General features: G+C 36.8%; 1 protein-coding gene across 1 annotated transcript in view; it reads right to left on the bottom strand.

Moving 5' to 3' along the window:
• Nucleotides 1-24024, bottom strand: part of rbms2a (RNA binding motif, single stranded interacting protein 2a) — a 46615-nt gene that overhangs the window by 5760 nt on the left and 16831 nt on the right. Inside the window, exons 2-9 of the mRNA XM_055185104.2 lie at nucleotides 18669-18829; nucleotides 8112-8170; nucleotides 7846-7937; nucleotides 7294-7451; nucleotides 6606-6685; nucleotides 6395-6504; nucleotides 6207-6250; nucleotides 1090-1183 (exon numbers count right to left, since the gene is read on the bottom strand). Of these exons, the coding sequence (XP_055041079.1) occupies nucleotides 1090-1183; nucleotides 6207-6250; nucleotides 6395-6504; nucleotides 6606-6685; nucleotides 7294-7451; nucleotides 7846-7937; nucleotides 8112-8170; nucleotides 18669-18829 (798 nt within the window). The remainder of the gene's footprint in view (nucleotides 1-1089; nucleotides 1184-6206; nucleotides 6251-6394; nucleotides 6505-6605; nucleotides 6686-7293; nucleotides 7452-7845; nucleotides 7938-8111; nucleotides 8171-18668; nucleotides 18830-24024) is intronic.

The raw sequence follows: 24024 nt of genomic DNA, 5'->3' as shown, positions 1-24024 counted from the left end.
GTTTATCGCGACAGGCCTACTTATTAGTGATACTTTTCTGCATGATTTGTCTGTTGGCAACATAAACCGTTAATAATTATAATATATAAAATAATAAGACAGTATGGTCTGTACTGCTCACGATATCACTATGCACGGGCACATGATGTTAGTAGTGGGGCGTGATCAAAGGAGCAGCAGCTCATAAATATGTAATGACTAGCTCAAAACGGCACAATCTGAAATGCACTGAAACAGAGGCTCGTCGAGATGGGTAACAATCTTTTCCTACAAGCTATTTTGAGCAAACAACTTTTGAAACATGCTTTATGGAACTCATACACCTATTTAACTTGTGGAAAAGCAGTCATAAGATGGGCACTTTAACTTAGTTTTGGTAAACCATTCTCTGCAAGCATGTGGAAAAAATCAGTCATTGAAATCCCGTTGTGATGTCAGAAGGGGATAAAACCGCCCCTTAATCTGCACTATCTAACCACGACACATTTAGTGCAGAGATCAGCTCATTTGCATTTAAAAGGACACACCCAAAAATGACACATTTTTGCTTACACCTACAAAGTGGCAATTTTAAAATCTGGTATCTGTTTGATATTTTGAGCTAGAACTTCACATACGTAATCTGCGGGACACCAAAGATTTATTTGACATCTTAAAAATCCCTTGTAAAATGCCCCCCTTTAACTGTGTTTTAGGGGAATGGCAAAAACTTGGATCTTCTCAAAAAAGCTATTACATGACTTTGTGATAACTGAGCTGTTGTATTAGTACTTAGTAATACAGTTCTGTTTGGACTTTCAGTGTCCACAGACCTGCGTGATCTCACTGAATATTATTTATTTTTGTCTGTTCATCCATCTGCACACAGTGAGTTGTAATAGTTCACACAACTCCACTGAATCACTGCAGTCTATAAATCTCTGAACTCATACTGTGATCTGTCTCCATCTGACGGCTGTTAACCTTGGCAAGCATTTAACTTGAGCTTAGTATATCAAACAAAAAGTTATCAATTGGCCTAAGATTTGTAGGGTGCTCATTTATAAATGTTTAAATATATGTATGAATATATTTTATAATAATACTGACCTGGTAGGACGGAACTTGTGTGGACATGTATGGAGACAAAGAGCTCTGGGCAAGCAATCTGTTTGAAGCAATGCTGTACGGCGAAGAATAAAACCTAAAAGTATAATATTTATCAACACATTATGTCCAGTTATGGACCAGTTCAAAAGATGCAAACAACACTGGTCCAGAAGCACCTCCCGTTTCCGTTTTTTAACACTATATAAACGTTGGGATAAAATAAACCAACAGAACATATAAACCTGAAGTAACTGAAGTTAAACAAACATCTTAAAGATAATAATATATGTAAAATAAAAAAATAACTGTCACAAACTGTAACAGGAAGTGTTTCTGGACCAGTAGTGTTTACATCATTTGAACTGGTCTATATGTTCTCTGTGAAAAGCAGAGTGTTGCTGTTTGCAGGTAATCAGCTCAACCATTAATATTATCATGATAGTAGAACCTGCTTATTAACAATGATCTCTGAACTGGGGGCTTCCAAACACAGATCTCAGAATACTGACATCTAAACATTAAACACGGACCTCTGAAAACTGATTCTGGGAAACAGATCTCTGAACACGGATCTGTAAACACTGAACACAAACCTCTTAACACTGATCCTGGGAATAGTCCTCTGAACACTGATTCTGGGAAACAGATCTCTGAACACAGATCTCTAAACATTGAACATGGATCTCTAAACACTGATTCTGGGAAACAGATCTCTGAACATGGATCTTTAAACATTGAACATGGATCTCTAAACACTGATTCTGGGAATCAGATATCTAAAAAACGGATCTCTATAAATTGATTCTGGGAAACAGATCTCTGAACACAGATCTCTAAACATCGAATACGGACCTCTAAACACTGATTCTGGGAAACAGATCTCTGAACACAGATCTCTAAATTCTGATTCTAGGAAACAGATCTCTGAACATGGATCTCTAAACATCGAACACAGACCTTTAAACACTGATTCTGGGAAACGGATCTCTGAACACGGATCTCTAAACACTGATTCTGAGAAACAGATGTCTGAACACGGATCTCTAAACATCGAACACGGACCTTTAAACACTGATTCTGGGAAACAGATCTCTGAACACAGATCTCTAAACACCGAATACGGACCTCTAAACACTGATTCTGGGAAACAGATCTTAGAACACAGATCTCTAAACACTGATTCTGAGAAACAGATCTCTGAACATGGATCATTAAACATTGAACATGGATCTCTAAACACTGATTCTGGGAAACGGATCTCTGAACACGGATCTCTAAACACTGATTCTGGGAATCAGATATCTAAAAAACAGATCTTTATAAATTGATTCTGGGAAACAGATCTCTGAACACGGATCTCTAAACATCGAATACGGACCTCTAAACACTGATTCTGGGAAACAGATCTCTGAACACAGATCTCTAAACTCTGATTCTAGGAAACAGATCTCTGAACATGGATCTCTAAACATCGAACACAGAACTTTAAACACTGATTCTGGGAAACAGATCTCTGAACACGGATCTCTAAACATCGAACATAGACCTTTAAACACTGATCCTGGGAATAGTCCTCTGAACACTGATTCTGGGAAACAGATCTCTGAACACAGATCTATAAACATTGAACATGGATCTCTAAACACTGATTCTGGGAAACAGATCTCTGAACATGGATCTTTAAACATTGAACATGGATCTCTAAACACTGATTCTGGGAATCAGATATCTAAAAAACGGATCTCTATAAATTGATTCTTGGAAACAGATCTCTGAACACAGATCTCTAAACATCGAATACGGACCTCTAAACACTGATTCTGGGAAACAGATATCTGAACACAGATCTCTAAACACTGATTCTGGGAAACAGATCTCTGAACATGGATCTCTAAACATCGAACACAGACCTTTAAACACTGATTCTGGGAAACAGATCTCTGAACACGGATCTGTAAACACTGATTCTGGGAAACAGATCTCTGAACAGGGATCTCTAAACATCGAACATAGATCTTTAAACACTGATTCTGGGAAACAGATATCTGAACACAGATCTCTAAACATCAAATACGGACCTCTAAACACTGATTCTGGGAAACAGATATCTGAACACAGATCTCTAAACACTGATTCTGGGAAACAGATCTCTGAACATGGATCTTTAAACATTGAACATGGATCTCTAAACACTAATTCTGGGAAACAGATCTCTGAACACGGATCTCTAAACACTGATTCTGGGAATCAGATATCTAAAAAACGGATCTCTATAAATTGATTCTGGGAAACAGATCTCTGAACACGGATCTCTAAACATCGAATACGGACCTCTAAACACTGATTCTGGGAAACAGATCTCTGAACACGGATCTCTAAACTCTGATTCTGGGAAACAGATCTCTGAACATGGATCTCTAAACATCGAACACAGACCTTTAAACACTGATTCTGGGAAACAGATCTCTGAACACGGATCTCTAAACATCGAACATAGACCTTTAAACACTGATTCTGGGAAACAGATCTCTGAACACAGATCTCTAAACACCGAATACGGACCTCTAAACACTGATTCTGGGAAACAGATCGTCGAACACAGATCTCTAAACATCGAACACAGACCTTTAAACACTGATTCTGGGAAACAGATCTCTGAACTTGGATCTCTAAACATTGAACATGGATCTCTAAACACTGATTCTGGGAAATGGATCTCTGAACACGGATCTCTAAACACTGATTCTGGGAATCAGATCTCTGAACACAGATCTAAAAACATCGAAGACGGACCTCTAAACACTGATTCTGGGAAACAGATTTCTGAACATGGATCTTTAAACATTGAACATGGATCTCTAAACACTGATTATGGGAAACAGATCTCTGAACATGGATCTTTAAACATTGAACATGGATCTCTAAACACTGATTCTGGGAAACAGATCTCTGAACACGGATCTCTAAACACTGATTCTGGGAAACAGATATCTGAACACAGATCTCTAAACACTGATTCTGGGAAACAGATCTCTGAACACGGATCTCTAAACACTGATTCTGGGAAAGAGATCTCTGAACACGGATCTCTAAACATCGAATACGGACCTCTAAACACTGATTCTGGGAAACAGATCTCTGAACACGGATCTCTAAACATCAAACACATACCTTTAAACACTGATTCTGGGAAACAGATCTCTGAACACGGATCTCTAAACATCAAACATGGACCTCTAAACACTGATTCTGGGAAACAGATCTCTGAACACAGATCTCTAAACACTGATTCTGGGAAACAGATCTCTGAACACAGATCTCTAAACACTGATTCTGGGAAACAGATCTCTGAAAACGGATCTCTAAACATTGAACACAGAACTTTAAACACTGATTCTGGGAAACAGATCTCTGAACACGGATTTCTAAACATCGAACATGGACCTTTAAACACTGATTCTGGGAAACAGATCTCTGAACATGGATCTTTAAACATTGAACATGGATCTCTAAACACAGATTCTGGGAAACAGATCTCTGAACATGGATCTTTAAACATTGAACATGGATCTCTAAACACTGATTCTGGGAAACGGATCTCTAAACACTGATTCTGGGAAACAGATCTCTGAACACGGATCTCTAAACATCGAACATGGACCTTTAAACACTGATTCTGGGAAACAGATCTCTGAACATGGATCTTTAAACATTGAACATGGATCTCTAAACACTGATTCTGGGAAACAGATCTCTGAACATGGATCTTTAAACATTGAACATGGATCTCTAAACACTGATTCTGGGAAACGGATCTCTAAACACTGATTCTGGGAAAGAGATCTCTGAACACGGATCTCTAAACATCGAACACAGACCTTTACACACTGATTCTGGGAATCAGATCTCTGAACACGGATCTCCAAACATCGAACACGGACCTCTAAACACTGATTCTGGGAAACAGATCTCTGAACATGGATCTTTAAACATTGAACATGGATCTCTAAACACTGATTCTGAGAAACAGATCTCTGAACATGGATCTTTAAACACTGATTCTGGGAAACAGATCTCTGAACATGGATCTTTAAACATTGAACATGGACCTCTAAACACTGATTCTGGGAAACAGATCTCTGAACATGGATCTTTAAACATTGAACATGGATCTCTAAACACTGATTTTGGGAAACGGATCTCTGAACACGGATCTCTAAACACTGATTCTGGGAAACAGATCTCTGAACACGGATCTCTAAACACTGATTCTGGGAAACAGATCTCTGAACACGGATCTCTAAACATCGAACACAGCCCTCTAAACACTGATTCTGGGAAACAGATCTCTGAACATGGATCTTTAAACATTGAACATCGATCTCTAAACACTGATTCTGAGAAACAGATCTCTGAACACGGATCTCTAAACACTGATTCTGGGAAACAGATCTCTGAACACGGATCTCTAAACATTGAACATGGATCTCTAAACACTGATTCTGGGAAACAGATCTCTGAACATGGATCTTTAAACATTGAACAGGGATCTCTAAACACTGATTCTGGGAAACAGATCTCTGAACACCGATCTCTAAACACTGATTCTGGGAATCAGATATCTAAAAAACGGATCTCTATAAATTGATTCTTGGAAACAGATCTCTGAACACAGATCTCTAAACATCGAATACGGACCTCTAAACACTGATTCTGGGAAACAGATCTCTGAACACAGATCTCTAAACATCGAACACAGACCTTTAAACACTGATTCTGGGAAACAGATCTCTGAACACGGATCTCTAAACATTGAACACGGATCTCTAAACACTGATTCTGGGAAACAGATCTCTGAACACGGATCTCTAAACACTGATTCTGGGAAACAGATCTCTGAACACGGATCTCTAAACATTGAACATGGATCTCTAAACACTGATCCTGGGAACAGACCTCTGAACACTGATTGTGGGAAACAGATCTCTGAAAATAGATTTTTAAAACTAAACAATGAGCGAGGGTTCTGGCTGAGGGTTCACTCCAGCTCTGGTGCCAACATGGAGGCAGCCTCATGAAAAACGTGGTACATTATGTGAAAACATCTTTTTACTCACCCATTATGTAAGGCTGTTGGGTCATAGTTGAGTGTCATTCCTCCCTAAACAAGGAAAAAACATAACTATGTAAAATATATGGATCGAAACAAATGTAAGAGCAATAGTAAATGAGATTATTTGGCAAATTACACATCGGAAAATGTTACTTATGTGTACAAAAGACTTTCCACGTCCTGTTTTCGTACCATATCACCTTCTCTGTACCAGGGACGACTATTCTGTAGGTACTTCACGTGATTTTGTCTCTTCTTCTGCCCTCCGTCAGCAAACTTACATAACAAAGGCTCTGGGGGCACTAACACAGCCAAAAAAGCCACATTAAATTAATTTAATTATTCTGCATCAATTATTATGAATAAAAGAGGAAATGTTAAATATTATATAATCATTTCAAACCTGGCACTCCTGGTGGGGTTTTGATATATTTGCCATTGAAATGCTGAATGACGCCTTCACATTTTTCAGTGGATTCCATCCTGTGACACAAAAACTTGAATAAATAATGGAAAATGTTTTACCATTCTATAATTTACTGGTGTTCACAGCCATGGGTAAGATTTAACTTTCAAACTGATCACAGCTAACACAGTTGTTTAAACTAAACTCAGGACTATTCATAAGTTTGCTGAGCTCGTACATTTTGTAAACATTTTGTTTTTAGACATATATATAATTTGGATTACCCAGCATAAACAACCTCATATGGAATAGGCTAAACATCACAGAAGTCAAGTATGTTATGTGACGACAGTGATTTGCAGTGAGAGCGATGACTGACGGGACGATCAAAAGGCATAAGGGAACGTTTGTAAATAAAAGCTTCTTTTCTTATTTTGAAGAGTAACTGCGTTTACTAGAAACATAAAAAACTAAATTTTTATTTCAAAATCATAAAAGTTATGTTTATCTGTAAAAAAATAATGTGTAAGTGTCATAAACTTTTGTTTATAAAATCCCAGAGAGAACACAGATAATTAACATCATGACTTTGGCTCTATTATACTAAGCTTAAACTTGTTACACGTAAGAATACTGTAACTCCTTCTACATGTGGACTGGAGGACAAAGTACATTAATGAGGTACCTTGCAAAGCCCACACCTCGGCTGGTACCGTTAGCATCCCGTAAGATGCGCGTAGATATAACCTGACCGAAGGATTTGAGCATAGCTTCTAGCTCCTGTTCATCCATGGACATAGGTAGGTTAGAGATGTACAGGTTGGTGGGGTCCTGTTCCTGTTGCTAGAAAAATATACATGAAATCGTCATAATCAACAACTGTGTGTGTGTGTGTGTGTGTGTGTGTGTGTGTGTGTGTGTGTGTGTGTGTGTGTGTGTGTGTGTGTGTGTGTAAACTGTATTTTGACATTTGGTCAAATAGACCAGAATCTACTCATTCAGATAGCAGATAGTTTTGCCCCTGCATGTGTGTATGAAGACGTTTTGTCTGCTAAAAATATCCTCACATTATATTAAAACACAATGATCTTTCAGTTTTCTGTTGTTAGTGAGCAAACATTGATGGCATTGTGAGAGAGTCACTCTCCCTACAATTATTTTCCGATAGCCAAAGTCATGATGTGTGCCTGTGTTTGTGTGTAATGCTTGTTTCTAAGTTATTTCTGTTATCATGTACCTTGGCCATTTGAGCTTGGATTCCAGTAGCTTTAAGTGCCATCACAGCCTTTTGTGCTGCTGTAGAACTGTCGAAATCCACAAAGCCATAACCTACACACACACACACACACACACACACACACACACACACACGCACACACACACACACACACACACACACACACACACACACACACACACACACACACATACAATTAAATGTCTGAAAAACTGAAAAACAAGTGATATTTTTTTAATAACATCAGGTTGATCTTTTTAACTTACCTTTGCATTTGTTTGTAGTTTTGTCTAAAATTGCCTTAGTAGACACAATCTTCCCATACCTAAAAAAATAAAATAACACTTAAATTGGCCCAAATCGATCAGTCTATCCATCCATCCATCATCAGATAATTGTGTTGTACTACTAATTCATTTATATAGCAATTACAACAAGATCTTCACAATATATATTCAAATAAACCAGGCCCGGTTTGGCCATAAGCAGGACTGGGAGAATTCCCAGTGGGCCTGTCTGTTTTTTGGCCACGAGCGCCAGTGTTGTCATGCCACCAGTTGAAGGTTGCTGTCCCTAGGCTGCCAGCACTTATCCAGCCCCACTCTCGTAATTTGCGGGTGGGAGAGGTCCCCATCGCTTTATGCCCAAATTGATTGTCTCCCGAGTCCCGCCCACTTATTGGAAGAATTCTTGCATTAGGGTCCATTAACATCTAAAGCACATGGAAAACACAAAACGCACTGCTTTCTTCTGCTTTTTAAAGCGCTCGCCTGTGAACGATTCGTCTATGAATAGTCATTATTCATCGTCTATTGCAAGATTAACAAAATCTATTTGATGCTAAACTCATCAGTTCAATGTTCATTGTTTTCTCAAGTAAAACAAAATGTTAAAAGTCTATTATATATTTGTTCTTTTTGACACAAGGTAGGGCTACCTTACGTTATTTAGCAATAGACATGGTAAAGTACTAATAAATTAATAAGATGTGGAATTTTATTTTTCCACCCGTTCCCCTGTATACTTGATAAATCTTGCTTGTGTGTGTATTGTATATCAGGGGTTTCCAAACTTTTTCGACCCAACAGGTAATCTCAAGACCCACCATTTTTAAAAATAGAAATTTAGAGGAAAACACTAACACATTTGTCCCCTTTAAGTAGTTTTTGAATAATTTGAACTGAATAGTATTAAAATACTGCTGCAAGATTATGGCAAAAATCATAATTATTTAGGGTACTACTGTGCACTAAATTGGAAATGATATATTTGAGGAACAAAATGAATTGCAAGGCTGCAGTGAACAGTACACTATTGCAGAGGTCTCATATTGTCAAATCTGAAATGTAATGTATTTTTCCCCTGATAACTGATGTCTAGAGGCTATGTAAGTATCATATAAGTTTCAAAACAATCATTTCACAGTCAAAACACAGCTGTGATTTTTCACAAGCTTTCGTAAAAACGTGATGTCAGAAACACTCAGTCACTGCCTTCAGTCCTTACCCTTCACCGCCCCACCCCCTTTTGCCAGACAAACTGAAAAAAGAGCTGAAACAAATATATAGATTGTTTTGGTACTTAAACGGCAAATATATTTTTGAAGGACATCATAACCTAAAATAAAACTCTAGAAAGCTTTGAAATATGAGAGCTTTAATATAGTCAGTTGTGAACTAAAATGAAATGAGCCCCACTCCAGCCCTGAAATAAACAAATAATGGGGAGTCAAAATACATTTGCAGTTTTTTAATATCAGGAAAAATTTCACATAACCTGATACATTGAAGTTTAACATGTTTATCGGTTCTTTATATAGGGAATAATTGACACCATTGAATCATTTTAAAATAATGCACAGCCGAGGTGGTAATGCGTCACGACGCATAGTGTGCATTATTTTAATATAATAAAAAAGGACTAAAGGAGTCAATTATTCCTCTTACACCACGGTTACCTAAGACTTTGCTCTGCTGGTTATGTTAAGACATTTGACAGGTCAGGTGTGCGTGTATCAAAAAATAATGCATACCCATCCATGGAGCATTTCTCAACCAGAATAAAGAAATATCAAAATAAAGCATTCAACAGCCCCGTGGTATAGTTTCAAATAAATACCTTAACCAAAGTGTGTTTTCAACACATTTGTAACACACACACCACATATTTTGATGGATTAATATGCAACCTAATAGCCAGTAGTTTTTTTAATCATATGAAAGTAAATTCCTATTTTAAGCACTAAACTTTAAGGGGCGTTTTCCAGGACAGGGACTTAAGGGGCGGTTTCCGATAGCATCCCTTTGAGGTTAGATCGTCCCCTACCCTAGGCATTGTTAAGACTCATTTAAAACTACATCTGTTTCTCTGGCTTTTTAACTTTATACATGAATATTTATTATTGATGATGGCCGATATGTTTGTAGTGTTGATGATTAATTGTATTCATTGATGATGAATATGTGGTGTTGTTTCATTGTATTTTAATTGTTGATTTGTTGTACAGAGTAGCCTGTAAAGTGCTATATAAATAAATAAATACACAATACAAAAAAATAGTCCTAGACTAAAATAAATGTCAGAGCTGTCCAAAACTGAAAACAACTTGCACTGACATATGTTAAAATACATCAGTGTCCTTTGATACAATACCAGTAATGTTTTTTAGTAAGGCATGTTGGTTAAAACTAGTAATATTTCATAAATAAACTAAGGCCTAGTCCTGGCTTAAGATAATCCCTGTCCAGGAAACCACCCCTAAAAGTATTAGATATAGTGTCTATGCATTGTTTTGCATAAATGAATCACGGAGCTGCCAGTACAGACATACAATTTTTGTTTTATGAGCCTAACAAAAATAGGCCTATGCAAGAGTGCATTCTGTGCTTAATACACTAAAGAAGGCTGTCTGTTTCTATTTCAAATAAATGAAAGGAAACCTAACATTTGTGATGAATTGCTTTTTGTATTGAACATGTACTGAACCATGACCCCAAAACGGGAATACTCAATGAGCATAAACACATAAAAAACTAACTATACCCAGGCCTATATGCAGACCTGTAATCACAGATTGCATAGATACATTAAGTGGTTTGTGTGCATACTATTATTTAAAATGGAAGAATTTTTTGTACTAAACAGTAATTAAAGTATTTTCCCTATAAACTTCTGTACTCATTCTGATCCCAATACAGAGATTATAAAAACTCCTCACTGCCTCTGGCAACATAGAGAGACATTCCTGTCTGTCTGTTGACTATTTTCCCATCACACTGCATGCAAGCAGTCTGTCATTTGGCCATGTTTAAGAATGACTTAATATAACATTACATTACGTGGAGCTCTTGGAACAGTATGAGTGTTAATAACACATTGTTTGGCTGCTACAACTTCATGAGTCACTCTAATACATCAAGTAACTAATAATGTCCATGCACAAATAAGCAATTGATTTTTTTAAACCAAATAACTCAACCATTGTGTATCACAAGGATCTTCCCTGTTAAATGAATAACCTATGACTGTAAACACAGATCTTTATCAAGAATAAATTGTTTCTGCTGTAACCTATATTCATAGTATTGTCTATCCAGTACTGAAAAATGGACAAATGCCCATTCCTAACCATTAGCCTATATGACAAAAACAGCTCAGACATTCTTTGAAATATCTTGAGAATTTTTGGTGATGTATTTCTTAAAAGTAGGGTTGGGTATCAAAAGAAATGTTCTGATTCCAATTTCAGTTCCAGTTCTGCTTAACGATTCCCGGTTCTGATTCCGATTCCATTATAATAAAATAATAATAAAAATGTGAAAAATAATGCACAACAATTCCTTTTGTTTTTATTAATCACTGTCAAAATATTTTAAACAGAGCATTTAAATTTATATCAATTTAAACTTAACATCAAATGTAACATTCAGTATAACAACGTAGCAAAGCAATTAGCAGTTTTTCTGAAGAAGGAAAATTACATGTCTGCTTTTCTCTGGGAGAAGACGAGACCTTTCTTGGACATATTACTTGTACAGGCACCTTTGCAGGATACATTTTTTCACATGTGTTAAAGGTGCAGTGTGCAATTTTTAGAAGGATCTTTAGACAGAAATGCAAAATAATATACAAAACTAGGGCTGTAACGATTTATAGTGCAAATGCGCATTTTCTCAATGAATGAATTTGAATGAATTACGGTGAAATGCCGCCACATCCAAATGCCAGGGGGAGCACTCATGCAGAAATGCCACTTGTGCCACAGAAGAAGTAGCGTTACAAACTAGGGATGTCCCGATCAGGTTTTTTTGCCCTCGAGTCCGAGTCGTTTGATTTTGAGTATCTGCCGATACCGAGTCCCGATCCGATACTTCTATAATACATAAAAAAATCAATAAAGAAGAGCGAAAAAAACAGATCCAGGATGTTCCTTATGTCATGCCACACGCATTGCTGTTTCTGTGTGAAGTCAAAAGGGTCTAACTCTGTGCCAGCGCATAACTATGGATGTGTTAAAAAATAATGAGAATATATGTTTAGGGGTTCAATTGGGGTTTGTTTTGTGGGGATGCTCTGTTGGGAGGGAGGGTTTGAGGGGTAACGTTTAATCCTGATGACAGCAAAGCCACTGGTGTGTTTCAATGACATTTTGGACCTCTGATTGGATTTTATAAGTTTCAGCTTTAAAGCTGTGCCACATGTTGACCCAAATTTTAAAACCTGAACTTTAAATTATGCAAATCTATGAGTGTGACACCCTATATGCATTTGTTGCACATGTCATTATGCACAATTGATCAAACTTTGAAGGAAGTTATAAGACTCAACCTCCTTGACTAATTCTAGGCATAAGATAGACTACCCAAAAAGACTCAATTAACAAGAAAAACAACATACAGATTCAGCAATATGCTAGTTCTTATAAATCAGTTAGTTAAACAATCAGTTAGGTCGTAATTGATTTGTATAATCAAAATACATTATTTTATTAAACTATACAATAAGTTGTATCCAGTTATCTAGTTAACATATTGTAATAAGATGAATGGCATGGCTATACATACTTTAATACTTTGTTTCTAGACTTCTATTAAGTTTTTTTGACGTGTGCACCATGCTTACCTCTCTCTCTATCTCTCATCTCTACAATGTGTAATCCAATCCTCCTGCGCGAATGCGCGTCCTTGAGGTTCTGAGTGAGACACGGAGCTGCGTACTGATGTAGATTAACTGAGCACATAGTCGCGTTGTTTAAATGAGCGGTAAAAACCCGGTTTTGTCGCGCATGCACGAGTGTTTGAAGCCTGAAAACACGTTATTTTTCTTGCACTTCACACGCACAAGCGCAGCGTGTACACTGACGCGGAGCAGAGCCAGACCTTCATTATGTGTGCAGTCCTGGCCCAATTTAACCCCCAGGGGTCCAAAAACGCGGGGACGCGTTTTGACGTGTTTTCTCCCTATCATAGCAGAATCAACTTAAAATACTCCATCATTAATAATCAAACACTTACGTGTTTGACATCATTTGAAACTCTGAAGGGTCCTCTTTAATTCGTGTACATTCACAATAACAAGAGATCTTTGTGTTTTTGTCAAATAAACAGGGTGCGCATTCAGACATTTCTGTCTCCGCCAGCTGTCTCTCAAATCACGTTACAAAAATCAGTTGAAACTCCGCGAATACTCGTCACACAAACATGATACACATATCCAAAGAAAGCCTGAAATGTCTACTTTTAAACAAGCTAATTATAATCAAAAACAAATATTTCCTGTTTATATAATCTGCATTGAAGTAAAGAGAGTCCAGTTTTTCCTGGCTGAGCTCATTATCTCTAATGCGGTCACGCCCTCAGGCTGTTGACATGGTAATGAAGAGACGAGCAGTTCCAACAATAATAAACAAAGCGTAAAGTTTTATCAGATTTAAAGACTTTACCGCATGTTTGGATTATAAACTTTATACACACACGTGAGGAATATCTTAATTTATGTCTGGACATTGAGGAAGAGAAGCGTTTATCTTTAACGTTACCTAAGAAGAAGAACAATGGAAGACGCAATGGAGGAGGATATATTCCTGAAGAAACTGTAAGTCATTTGTCTTCAGTTATATTTGCTATCATGTAATATGTTATGGCTTGTGCAGTTCAGCCTACATAAGCAACCTCAGCAGACTGCACGCTTCGGATTGAAAAACTTTCGCATTGTTTACAAACGAGTACGCGTGATCACGTAATGGCGGATTTCATTTTTACATGCTGTACAGTGTTAGACACCGTTATTCACTTTCGTATCCTTCATGGCAACTTTGAGTAATGCTGCACTGCTGTATCTTTTAAGTGTGTGCTGTAACATGATTCCATGTTTACATGCTTATTTACAAACGAGTACGCGTGATCACGTAATGGCGGATTTCATTGTTACATGCTGTACAGTGTTAGACACAGTTATTCACTTTCGTATCCTTCATGGCAACTTTGAGTAATGCTGCACTGGGGGATCTGCTGTAATATGATATTGTTTACATGCAACGCATTCCATACATTGCGCTTTACACGCAACACAGTTTTATTATGAGCTCCGCGTTGTTTACACGGAGACGCGAGCTTGTGCACATCGACGCCAAATGCGATGTGTTTTTAAAGTTCATACTCGCTTACAGAAATGCGTTTAAAACAGAAGCTAGACCAGGACTATTCAAATCTTACCCTTGAGGGCCAGAGCACTGCAGATTTTAGCTCCAACCCTGATCAAACACACCTGAGCAAGCTAATCAAGGTCTTCATGATCACTAGACAATCACAGGTGGTTAAGTTTGATTAGGGTTGGAGCTAAACTATGCTGTGCTCCGGCCTTCCAGGGTAAGATTTGAATAGCCCTGAGCTAGACGATAAGGGGATGGGCATCTGAAAACAGTCATCTGAAAACAGCTTTTTATATAACTAATCATTGCAGATGTTTATCTGAGATACTAATTTAGTTTATGTACATGATAGTTTATCTGAATGTAGTGCTATCATTTACCCATCAGTTATGTATGTAAGGGTATTTCTGTGGACAATTTATGCTAACAGCTGTTCATAACTCTCTTACAGGTCTGCATCCTTCTCATCAGTACAAAACTATGAAGTGGAAAAAAATATTCACACTTTTTGGACATAAAGTTATATGGTAACATGAGCCACATGAAGTTTAGAGCACTGTTGTTTATCAGTTTCTTATACAAGTTAAATTTTTGAATAGGGTTCGTTTCCAAATAAACTGAAAATGTCCTACTGACCTTCATTTCTATTTTGATTATATTGTTAACTTCTTAATAAACCTCAAACAAACATGTATACATTTGTCCTCACATTCTTTACTGTAGTTCCCTCTCACATTACTGCCTCATTATGCAGCTCATTATGCGAGCCTTTGTTTGCTAGGTGTCAATCAATCCTTCTCGCATACGGCCCCTCTAAAAAAAGTGTCTTACAATTTCTAAATCAATATATTGGTTTATGTGAATGAGTAGGCAGGATGATTTTCACATCATTTAAAAGAAAAAACTCTAGACTACTAGATTATGTTTAGAAAAGTCTTGTTAAAACATGTTTAGTATGGGTTTTGTGGACTTATCAGTGACTTAAAATGTTTGCTTTTTTAAAAACCATACATGTAGCTCATATTATATTTTAGCCCAGTTTGTGCTGAACACAGTGGTATGAGACACTTGCCATTATTATGTTTTAAAACAACTGAAAAAGACCAAATGTAAGAGCATGTCAGAACCTCTGACAGTGTCCCAAAATGGTCGGACCCCAGAGGGTTAAACCCTGCATATGTATCCGAGTCCTGATCGGAAGGTAACGTCCGATTACGATCGAGTCTGAAAACACGTGATTGGGGCCGATTTCCGATCACATGATCAGATCGGGACATCCCTATTACAAACCCTATTCCAGGAAATGTCAACAGGAATATGTATATCACTGTTCTTCAAATTGTTTCAGGTATTTTCATGATAATAAAGAATATTTTGAATGACTTTGTTTAACGAGTGTTGCTTTTTCAAAAGCACGTTATAAACGACTCAGACTCATAATGATTTTAGATTGATAACGGACTTCTTACTGACCAAAATGCCATAGTACACGCACAAGCTGCGCATGAAACACAGAATCGCGTTGCAGCGATGCAGATTCGATTTTAGACAGGCATTTTTAATGGGACACGCGATATATAGTTACAGCCCTATACAAAACTATATTATCAGGGGTGTATAAAGACCCTTCATAATGAACTTTATAATGTGTTTACTACCTTAGAACAAGACTTTTTCATTTACATACACCGAGGGTCCCCTTACATGGAAGTACCATTTTGTGCTGCCATTTTTCTACAGAAGCCCTTAACGGACAATTTTTTTACTAAGTTGTCTCAGAGGATTACATGTTTGTCCGGTGGCGGCTACCGTAGCTTCTCTATGTGTTTCTAAAGCGAGGGGTGAGCAGTGGACTGAGCCGTTGGTTGCAATTCGCAACCTTGCCACTAGATGCCGCTAAAATGTACACACTGCACTTTTAAACTTTGCTTTATCACAACCCTTCCCAAAATTACAGAGATATGAGGTTTGGTCAATATCGCCCAGCCATATCCATTAGCATTTCTAGGTTAGACTTTATCTATCCTAAATATGGCTGAGCTGATGATTGTGAAAAATTAGCTTTAGTGGTGTCTAGGGATGCTCCGATCAGGATTTTTGCAGCCGATACTGATTTCTTGTTGTCATGATCAGACGATACCAATGCCCGATTCAGATCAAGCTAATATAAGCTCTTTGATGACTGTAACTGTTAATTCCTTTTTTAGATAAATAGCACAGATGTTGCCTTTATTATTGTTTAAATAAATAAATAAGCACAACAAATATTCTTTCTACAAAGAGCAATTTAATATGCCTTTAAAAAGGTTTATGCCTGTTGAAAGAAAACGCTGGACAGTCTTTAGTGTATGAATTAAATATAGATGAATTCTTATAAAGTACAACAGTGCTTCAGTCATGAGCAGAGAGTGATTTTCTCTTTAATATTATTGACACGTGAATTAGGTTACTGTAGCTTTAAGATGTGAGAAAGATCTTTGCTCTGTACTCGTGCTGAAGGACAGGCTGTGTTTGTGTGCGTGCTTCGCCGCGGACGAGAGCAGCTGGCAGCTGCAAGTAAAATTAAAGTTTAAACTATAAAAACTTAAAAATGCATGCAAATAACAGATAGATATGTTTTATATATGCTGATTGATGAGGATGTGAAGACACTTCGCGCTGCATGTTAGGACCAGAGCGCACTCTCATAGAAAATACACATATCTCTGTCAAGGCAGAGAATGCAATCCAAATTTGCAGGTCACGCATCAACAAACGGTTGTAAAATTGCTTGCACTGCGTAAAAAAATGGTCTCAAAGTGCATATGCATTCAAGCGCCATATGATGACAAAAGTAAACAAAAAGATAAAAAAGCAAATTAAGCGGGTAACGATCGGGACATATAATGCGATAATCGACCGATACCGATCCCTTCGGTTGATCAATCGGAGCATCCCTACTAGTAGTTTTTCTCTGAAATCTTTAAATGAGTGTTACAGTTTTCCAGTTCGTCTCCAACAGTTTCCTTTCTGCAAACGCTGCCCCACATCTGAACCAAACCGAAGAATGTGTCAGTCTGTTTAAACATTAATGACAGGGTCTACACAAGATTGGTCTTGACTTGCAGAAACAAAACCAGTTCTCATGTTTAGGTAATTGCTAAGATTAGAATATGCTGTAGTGTTTTTAAGTCAATTAAACTTATAATAATTAAAACTTAAACAAGCCAGATAATCGAAATTGTAAACCTGCAAAGCTAATAGTTAGAGCTCACCAGTAAATCACAAGAATTAGCATACATTTATGAAACGTCACTGATCCAGCTTGAGATTTTAATATATATCAACAGGAATGAGCTGAAGAGCTTTGTAAAGTTGCTTGACGCAATGTTATAAAAGGTAATCTGGTATAATCACAGAGCTTTAAGCATTTCCTTTCTGCCACTCCTTTACAACTGATTTCTCCATCGTCACCCTCATGTTTGCTCTTCTGAACCACAAATGGCTCAAATTCAAACTTCAAAGTGTTCTGCAGATTGCACAACAAAACATAACGTAAGAACGTAAGATCTGAGATATCTGGACTGTAAACACAGAACATTAACAAACATGCTAAATATCTCGATTTCTAGTTATGTGTTCATGACGTGTTTAACTAAAGGCTACTACACAAGACTTTTAAATAAAGTCCCAAGAATATGCATAAACAACCTCAAAGTCTGGAGTAAAATAGCTTCAATAACAACATGTGTCATTTCATGTTCAGAAATGAAATTTGTCTGTTTATTTGAGTTGCATCTGAGGCTGTGTTTACACCGGCTATTAAGATACGCTTGAATCACAAGTGGATGAAGGTAAATACATCGTTTTTTTGTATAACCCTATACAACCCATATGCAAAAATTGCAGATTTAAAATTGCCTTCTTATAGTGCAGGGTTGTACATCAGTTGAGCACTACAAATGTACACTACACAATAATTGAGAAGAATGTTAATTCATAGTAAACACATACTATAGACTTTCTTTGATGAATAAAATCCAGTTAAGTGAAGATTCTTGAAGAGCTGTTTAGATGTGTACTGAATGGATCATTATCATTATTGTGAAGCAGACATTCTTTACAAAACATTAATTAATGTGTCATAACAGTTTTTCATCATGCAAGCACAATAGCTAAAAAGTTTAGAACTTACGGTTGGCAAAGCTTGACCAGGTCTTGGTCAGTGGTCGCTGGATGTAAGCCACGGATGTAGAGGTTGGTTTTGCTCAGCTGTTCCCCACCTCCTGCATTACATGTGCTGTTGGTGCTGAGATTGAATGGCACCATGTGATGGGTGGAGGACACATAGCCCTGCTGTGGAAATAAAACAAGCAACTTGTGATTTTCGGTTCTGTTTTTGAATGAATACCTGCACAAATACCAGCAAGTATTTTTGCAATTAATTATTAGATCAGGAGTGACATACTTGCAGAGTACAAGTAAAAGTTTTAAGGGAATGTTCTCTTGACTGGTTAAAGCCATAAGCTCTAAAGCCTGGGATACAACAAACTAAAAACTGTGATGTCACTTTTGGTGCTTTTCTATTGCATAGTACTCCATGGGTCAGGTCATGTCAACTCACTATACTTTGGCTCGGTTCGTTTTTCCATTGACTTTAGTACCACTTAATTTTTCCCATGTTTAGGGTGTGTTTTTAAAGATGTCATTCCACCCATGTGTTTCTGGGTGTGGCCGATGTCTCGGCCCTTTGGATGGTTTACGAACGCTGCCTCTCGTTTCTGGGCATTTCGCACGCTAAAGCGGCGTTTGTGGATGGTTCATGTTCCCAATGTGGGAAGATGACATCTCAGATCGAGGCTCTCTTACATTCATTCATTCATTTATTTATAAAAGCACATTTTAAAACAACTCAGGGTTGACCAAAGTGCTGTACAAATAAAATGATCAGATAAAATACACATTACAAACATTAAAAATAGAGCAGAAAAAAAGTAGATTAAGAGCTTAGACTAAGAAGATGTGTTTTAAGATTTAATTTAAAAGAAGAGAGTGATGACACCATACGGATCGATACTGGGAGGCTATTCCAAAGTTTAGGGCCTACGGTCTCCACGATGCTTTAGCCTCATTCTACGGACAAAGAGCATTCCAAGAGTGTCTGATCTAAGGGACCTAGGAGGATTATAATGATGTAGAATCTCAGAAAGATACATCGGTGCTAGGCCATGTAGAGCTTTAAAAACAAAGACTAGAATTTTAAATTCTGTAAGAAATTTCACAGATTGCTAATGTAGAGAAGTTAAAATGTAAAAAACATTATCAAATTTTCGGTTTCGTGTTAAAAGTCTGGCTGCAGAATTTTGTACTATTTGAAGACGTCCGATCAGAGATTGATTTGCTCCATAATAGAGTGAATTGCAATAATCGAGGCGTGTTGTAATAAATGCATGGATAACTAGTTCAAAGTTCTTAAAAGATCAGGTTTAACTTTTGCCAAATATCGTAAATGATAAAAAACATAATTTGATGGCAGCATTAAATTGTTTATCAAACTTGAGCCCTGAATCAAACATCCCAGATAGCATGCAACCATTGAAACAATGTTAAAAACAGTTGATATGTCAATGTTAACTGCATTGAATCAGTATCAGGTTTGCAACCCTACATAATATTGAAAAAAGATTGAAATTTCAACAAACCACAATTATTGTGATCAGTGTTTGCTTTAGTTTGGTCCTTGACTCTTGACATTCACTAAGTTAAATCTTTCTTTTCTTTCTTTTTGTGTTTGTATGTATTTGTGTAGAGACTTGTGTTCATTGGAAAAGAACGATGTGTTTCAAAGTTAAGTTGAAACTGATTGCCTTTTGTGAAGATGTCAAGATGGTATAAAATTAAGCAGCTTTATGTGATGATGTTGATCCATATTTGACCATTATAATTGTTCTGGTTTGTAAATCCATTGTGACAAGATAAACAGAAAATATGCTGACACATTCAGACATCATTATTCATCCTACAAATCTCAACAATGGTGACAATCATCAAACAAATTCAGATTAAACAATCAACGCAATGCAAGCTGGGAGTTATAAATTAGTTTAGTACTACGATGATACCCAGCGTGCATTGCAGCATGAAGCTTTCTTTTGATGATCGATTCATGATGTCAGAGGTAGATTCAGTAGTTTAACCTTCTAAATGTGTTTTTAAAATCCTCAAAATAACACAGCTGACACGGTTTCCAACTAGTACTGTAATATCCATTTCTTGCACAACTTTAACAGTATTTCTTTAATATTATTTCAGTATATCTACAAGAAATAAACTACATGATAACATTAGACCTTTGTTTTCTTTGCAATAGCAGATGTATTTTAAAACACAACAGCCAAAGAAAACTTAACATTAAAACACAAGAGTAATGGGCCCAACTTAAGCAAACACTGATCATGATAATGGTGATTTGTTGAAATGTCAATATTTTTCAATATTAAGGGAGGGTCCAAACGTGATATTGATTCAATGGTATTAACATTGACAAATCAACGATTTTTAACATTGTTTCAACGGTTGCATGCTATCTGGGAATACACCTAGATTTTTTGCATATGGACTAACATGAGAGCTTAGAATGCCGATGTCCAAATAGCCAAAATCGTATAAATCACTTGGACTGAACAGTAAGACCTCAGTTTTGTTCTCATTCAAAGATAAAAAATTGTGTCACCAACCCTGTTCCTGGAGATCTTCCCTAATGCATACTTTAGTTCCAACGCTACTTCAACATGCCTGCATCTAATTTTTTAGGTAGTCATATTTCAAGTGTGTTTGATTAGGGTTGGAGCGGGCACCATCTTGGGTCAAGACATGGACGTTCGTTTGGCATGAGCCTGACAGTGAAGTAGTAGCGGCTAGCAGTCGAGTGTACATTGTTTGTGCACTCATTATTGAGGTGCATTATGGGATTGAGTAATTGCACTCGATAATGTCTACCATAATTTCGGACACCATTACAAAATGGCTGATGCCTCAAATAATGCAGTTTTTAAGACTATTATGGGCACAGCCAGAATGTACTTTTTATTACTTTGCAGACTCAACCCATGGAAAGAGCTGGGTAGATTACTTATGACTTGTAATCCGTTACTGATTACGAATTACATGACAAAATTTGTAGTCAGAAATATAATCTCTTAGATTACACATCATTGGTAACGTAATCTGAATACTTTTGGATTACATTAAGATTACTTTCGACATCTTATTTGATTTCAAATAAAGAGGGGGAAAATATATTAAATTCTATTTCACCAACAAGAGCCTTAAAAACTAATTTTTAAAGTGCAATGTACGGACAGTTAATACTAAATACTAACACTGATTTACTTTGCTATTAGTGTCAACTGATAGTAACACACTGAATAAAACAATATCACTCTTTATGAATTTAAAACATGTTTACTTAATTTTAAGTAAATAAAAACAAAAACAGCCACATTCCAAAAAACCTATATTGAATTTCACAAAAGTCATTGCAACATCACTGCTAGGTCTAAATGTTCATTTCCCAAATAAAACTGAAGTGTTTCTTTAAACCGTGAAGAGTCTTTAAAAATGAAATGGTGTCTATACATCCAGTAAGTTTGATGTTGACATTGGTAGGGAAATAAATAAAATTGTCTTCAGAGCCGCATTGTCAGTAAAAATTCTGGCATGGCAACTTAAAAACTGAACCAAAATATTTCCTCCAGATCTGCTTTTATTAACATAAAACAAGTAATATGTAAAAACCAGATGGACATCAGTGACTAGGGCTGTAACGATATATTGCGTGTCCCATTAAAAAGACCTGTCTAATCTGTGTTTCATGCGCAGCTTGTGCGTGCCGTGTACTATGGCGTTTTGGTCAGTAAGAAGTCCGTTATTAATCTAAAATCATTATGAGTCTGAGTCGTTTATAACGTGCATTTAAAAAGCAACACTCGTTAAACAAAATCATTCAAAATATTCATTATTATAATGAAAATACCTGAAACCATTTGAAGAACAGCGATATACATATTCCTGTAGACATTTCCTATAATAGGGTTTGTAACGCTACTTCTTCTGTGGCACAAGTGGCGTTTCTGCATGAGTGCACCCCCTGGCATTTGGATGTGGCGGCATTTCACCGTAATTCATTCAAATTCATTTATTGAGAAAACACGCATTTGCGCGATAAATCGTTACAGCCCTAATACATATAGATTCATTGTTTGGTTGAAATCATTGCTAGGGACAATTCAGTGTTCCCTGGATATCGATAGGGACATGTCCATTTGCATTTTGTCTAACGTAAGCACTAGGTAAATTTATTATGAAAAATGTAAAAAATAAGAGATTTACAAAATTGTGAACATCATACTGCCATAGTGTGAATAATATGTAATCATTTAATACATAAAAAGTAAAAGTAGTCTGATTACGAGTATTGTAAAATGTAGTTTAATCCAATTACAAGTACTTAATTTTTGGAATCTGATCACGTAATCTAGATTACTTGTAATCCGTTACTACCCAGCTTTCCCCATGGATTATCCACAGTGTCCGCACATATAACCACAATCTGCACATCACAAATCCACAAGCAATGGGGGATGAAAACCAAAACTAAAACTGGAATAAATTCTAAGCATATATTGAATGCTTTATATGATTTAAAATTTGTGATTTTTTAATACAGTTTGATAGTTGGTCTCTAAAGGTCGATCAGAGGACCCAAAACTCTCTTCACTACATTCACCAGACTAGCAGTTCTATCCAGCAGGTATATTTACAATTTGCTACATGTGTGCCAAGGCAATCCTACAACATGTAAAGCACCCAAAATATTTCAACACTACCAACGTCATCAGACATATAAAGGTTACTTAAGAACTGTGAGTTATGAGCAAAACAAAAAAAATGCCACCCAAATTCTTAAACTATTACGACCAACCCATTCTCATGATTTGCATATCAATAGCACGCAGTGTGAAAAGTCGTGCAATACATACGCCAAATTCCAATTTTAAATTCCAAAAATAAGTGTACAAAATATCCAGTATATGAAAGAATTACAAACCATCCAAATTTGTTGTTTGGAAATTTTGAGTCAATTAAAACACCAACATTTCCTAAAATGTCTTCACTGTAATGTTTCAACATTTTTAGAAGCACATCACGTGCAAACAGAGAGAACAAAATGCATTAGCACCGAGAGAACTTCAGTAGAATTACAGTAGGATTTCTGGGAAATGTAGTTTTAAGGTAACAATTTCAAAGGCAATGTGGTAATATAAAACCATGTGCCATCTGGTACTATAATCGCATCCCACTCACAAAGGGTCTTTTCTTGTCTCTTGCCTTGTGTTTATTATGTGTTCTCTCTTTTGTTTACTCTTATGGCAAAGGTACAGGAATGAGATATCAGGTCAGAGAGACAAAGAGATGGCAGGAGATACTGTATGTCTGTAATTTTCCACATGTGCACTTAACCTCAGCATGAACTCCAGGCTACAGCCCAA

The sequence above is a fragment of the Misgurnus anguillicaudatus genome, chromosome 14, assembly GCF_027580225.2.
Source record: "Misgurnus anguillicaudatus chromosome 14, ASM2758022v2, whole genome shotgun sequence".
Lineage (NCBI taxonomy): Eukaryota > Metazoa > Chordata > Actinopteri > Cypriniformes > Cobitidae > Misgurnus > Misgurnus anguillicaudatus.
Note: the sequence above shows the minus strand (reverse complement) of the source record. Positions and strands in the feature narration are given on the sequence as shown.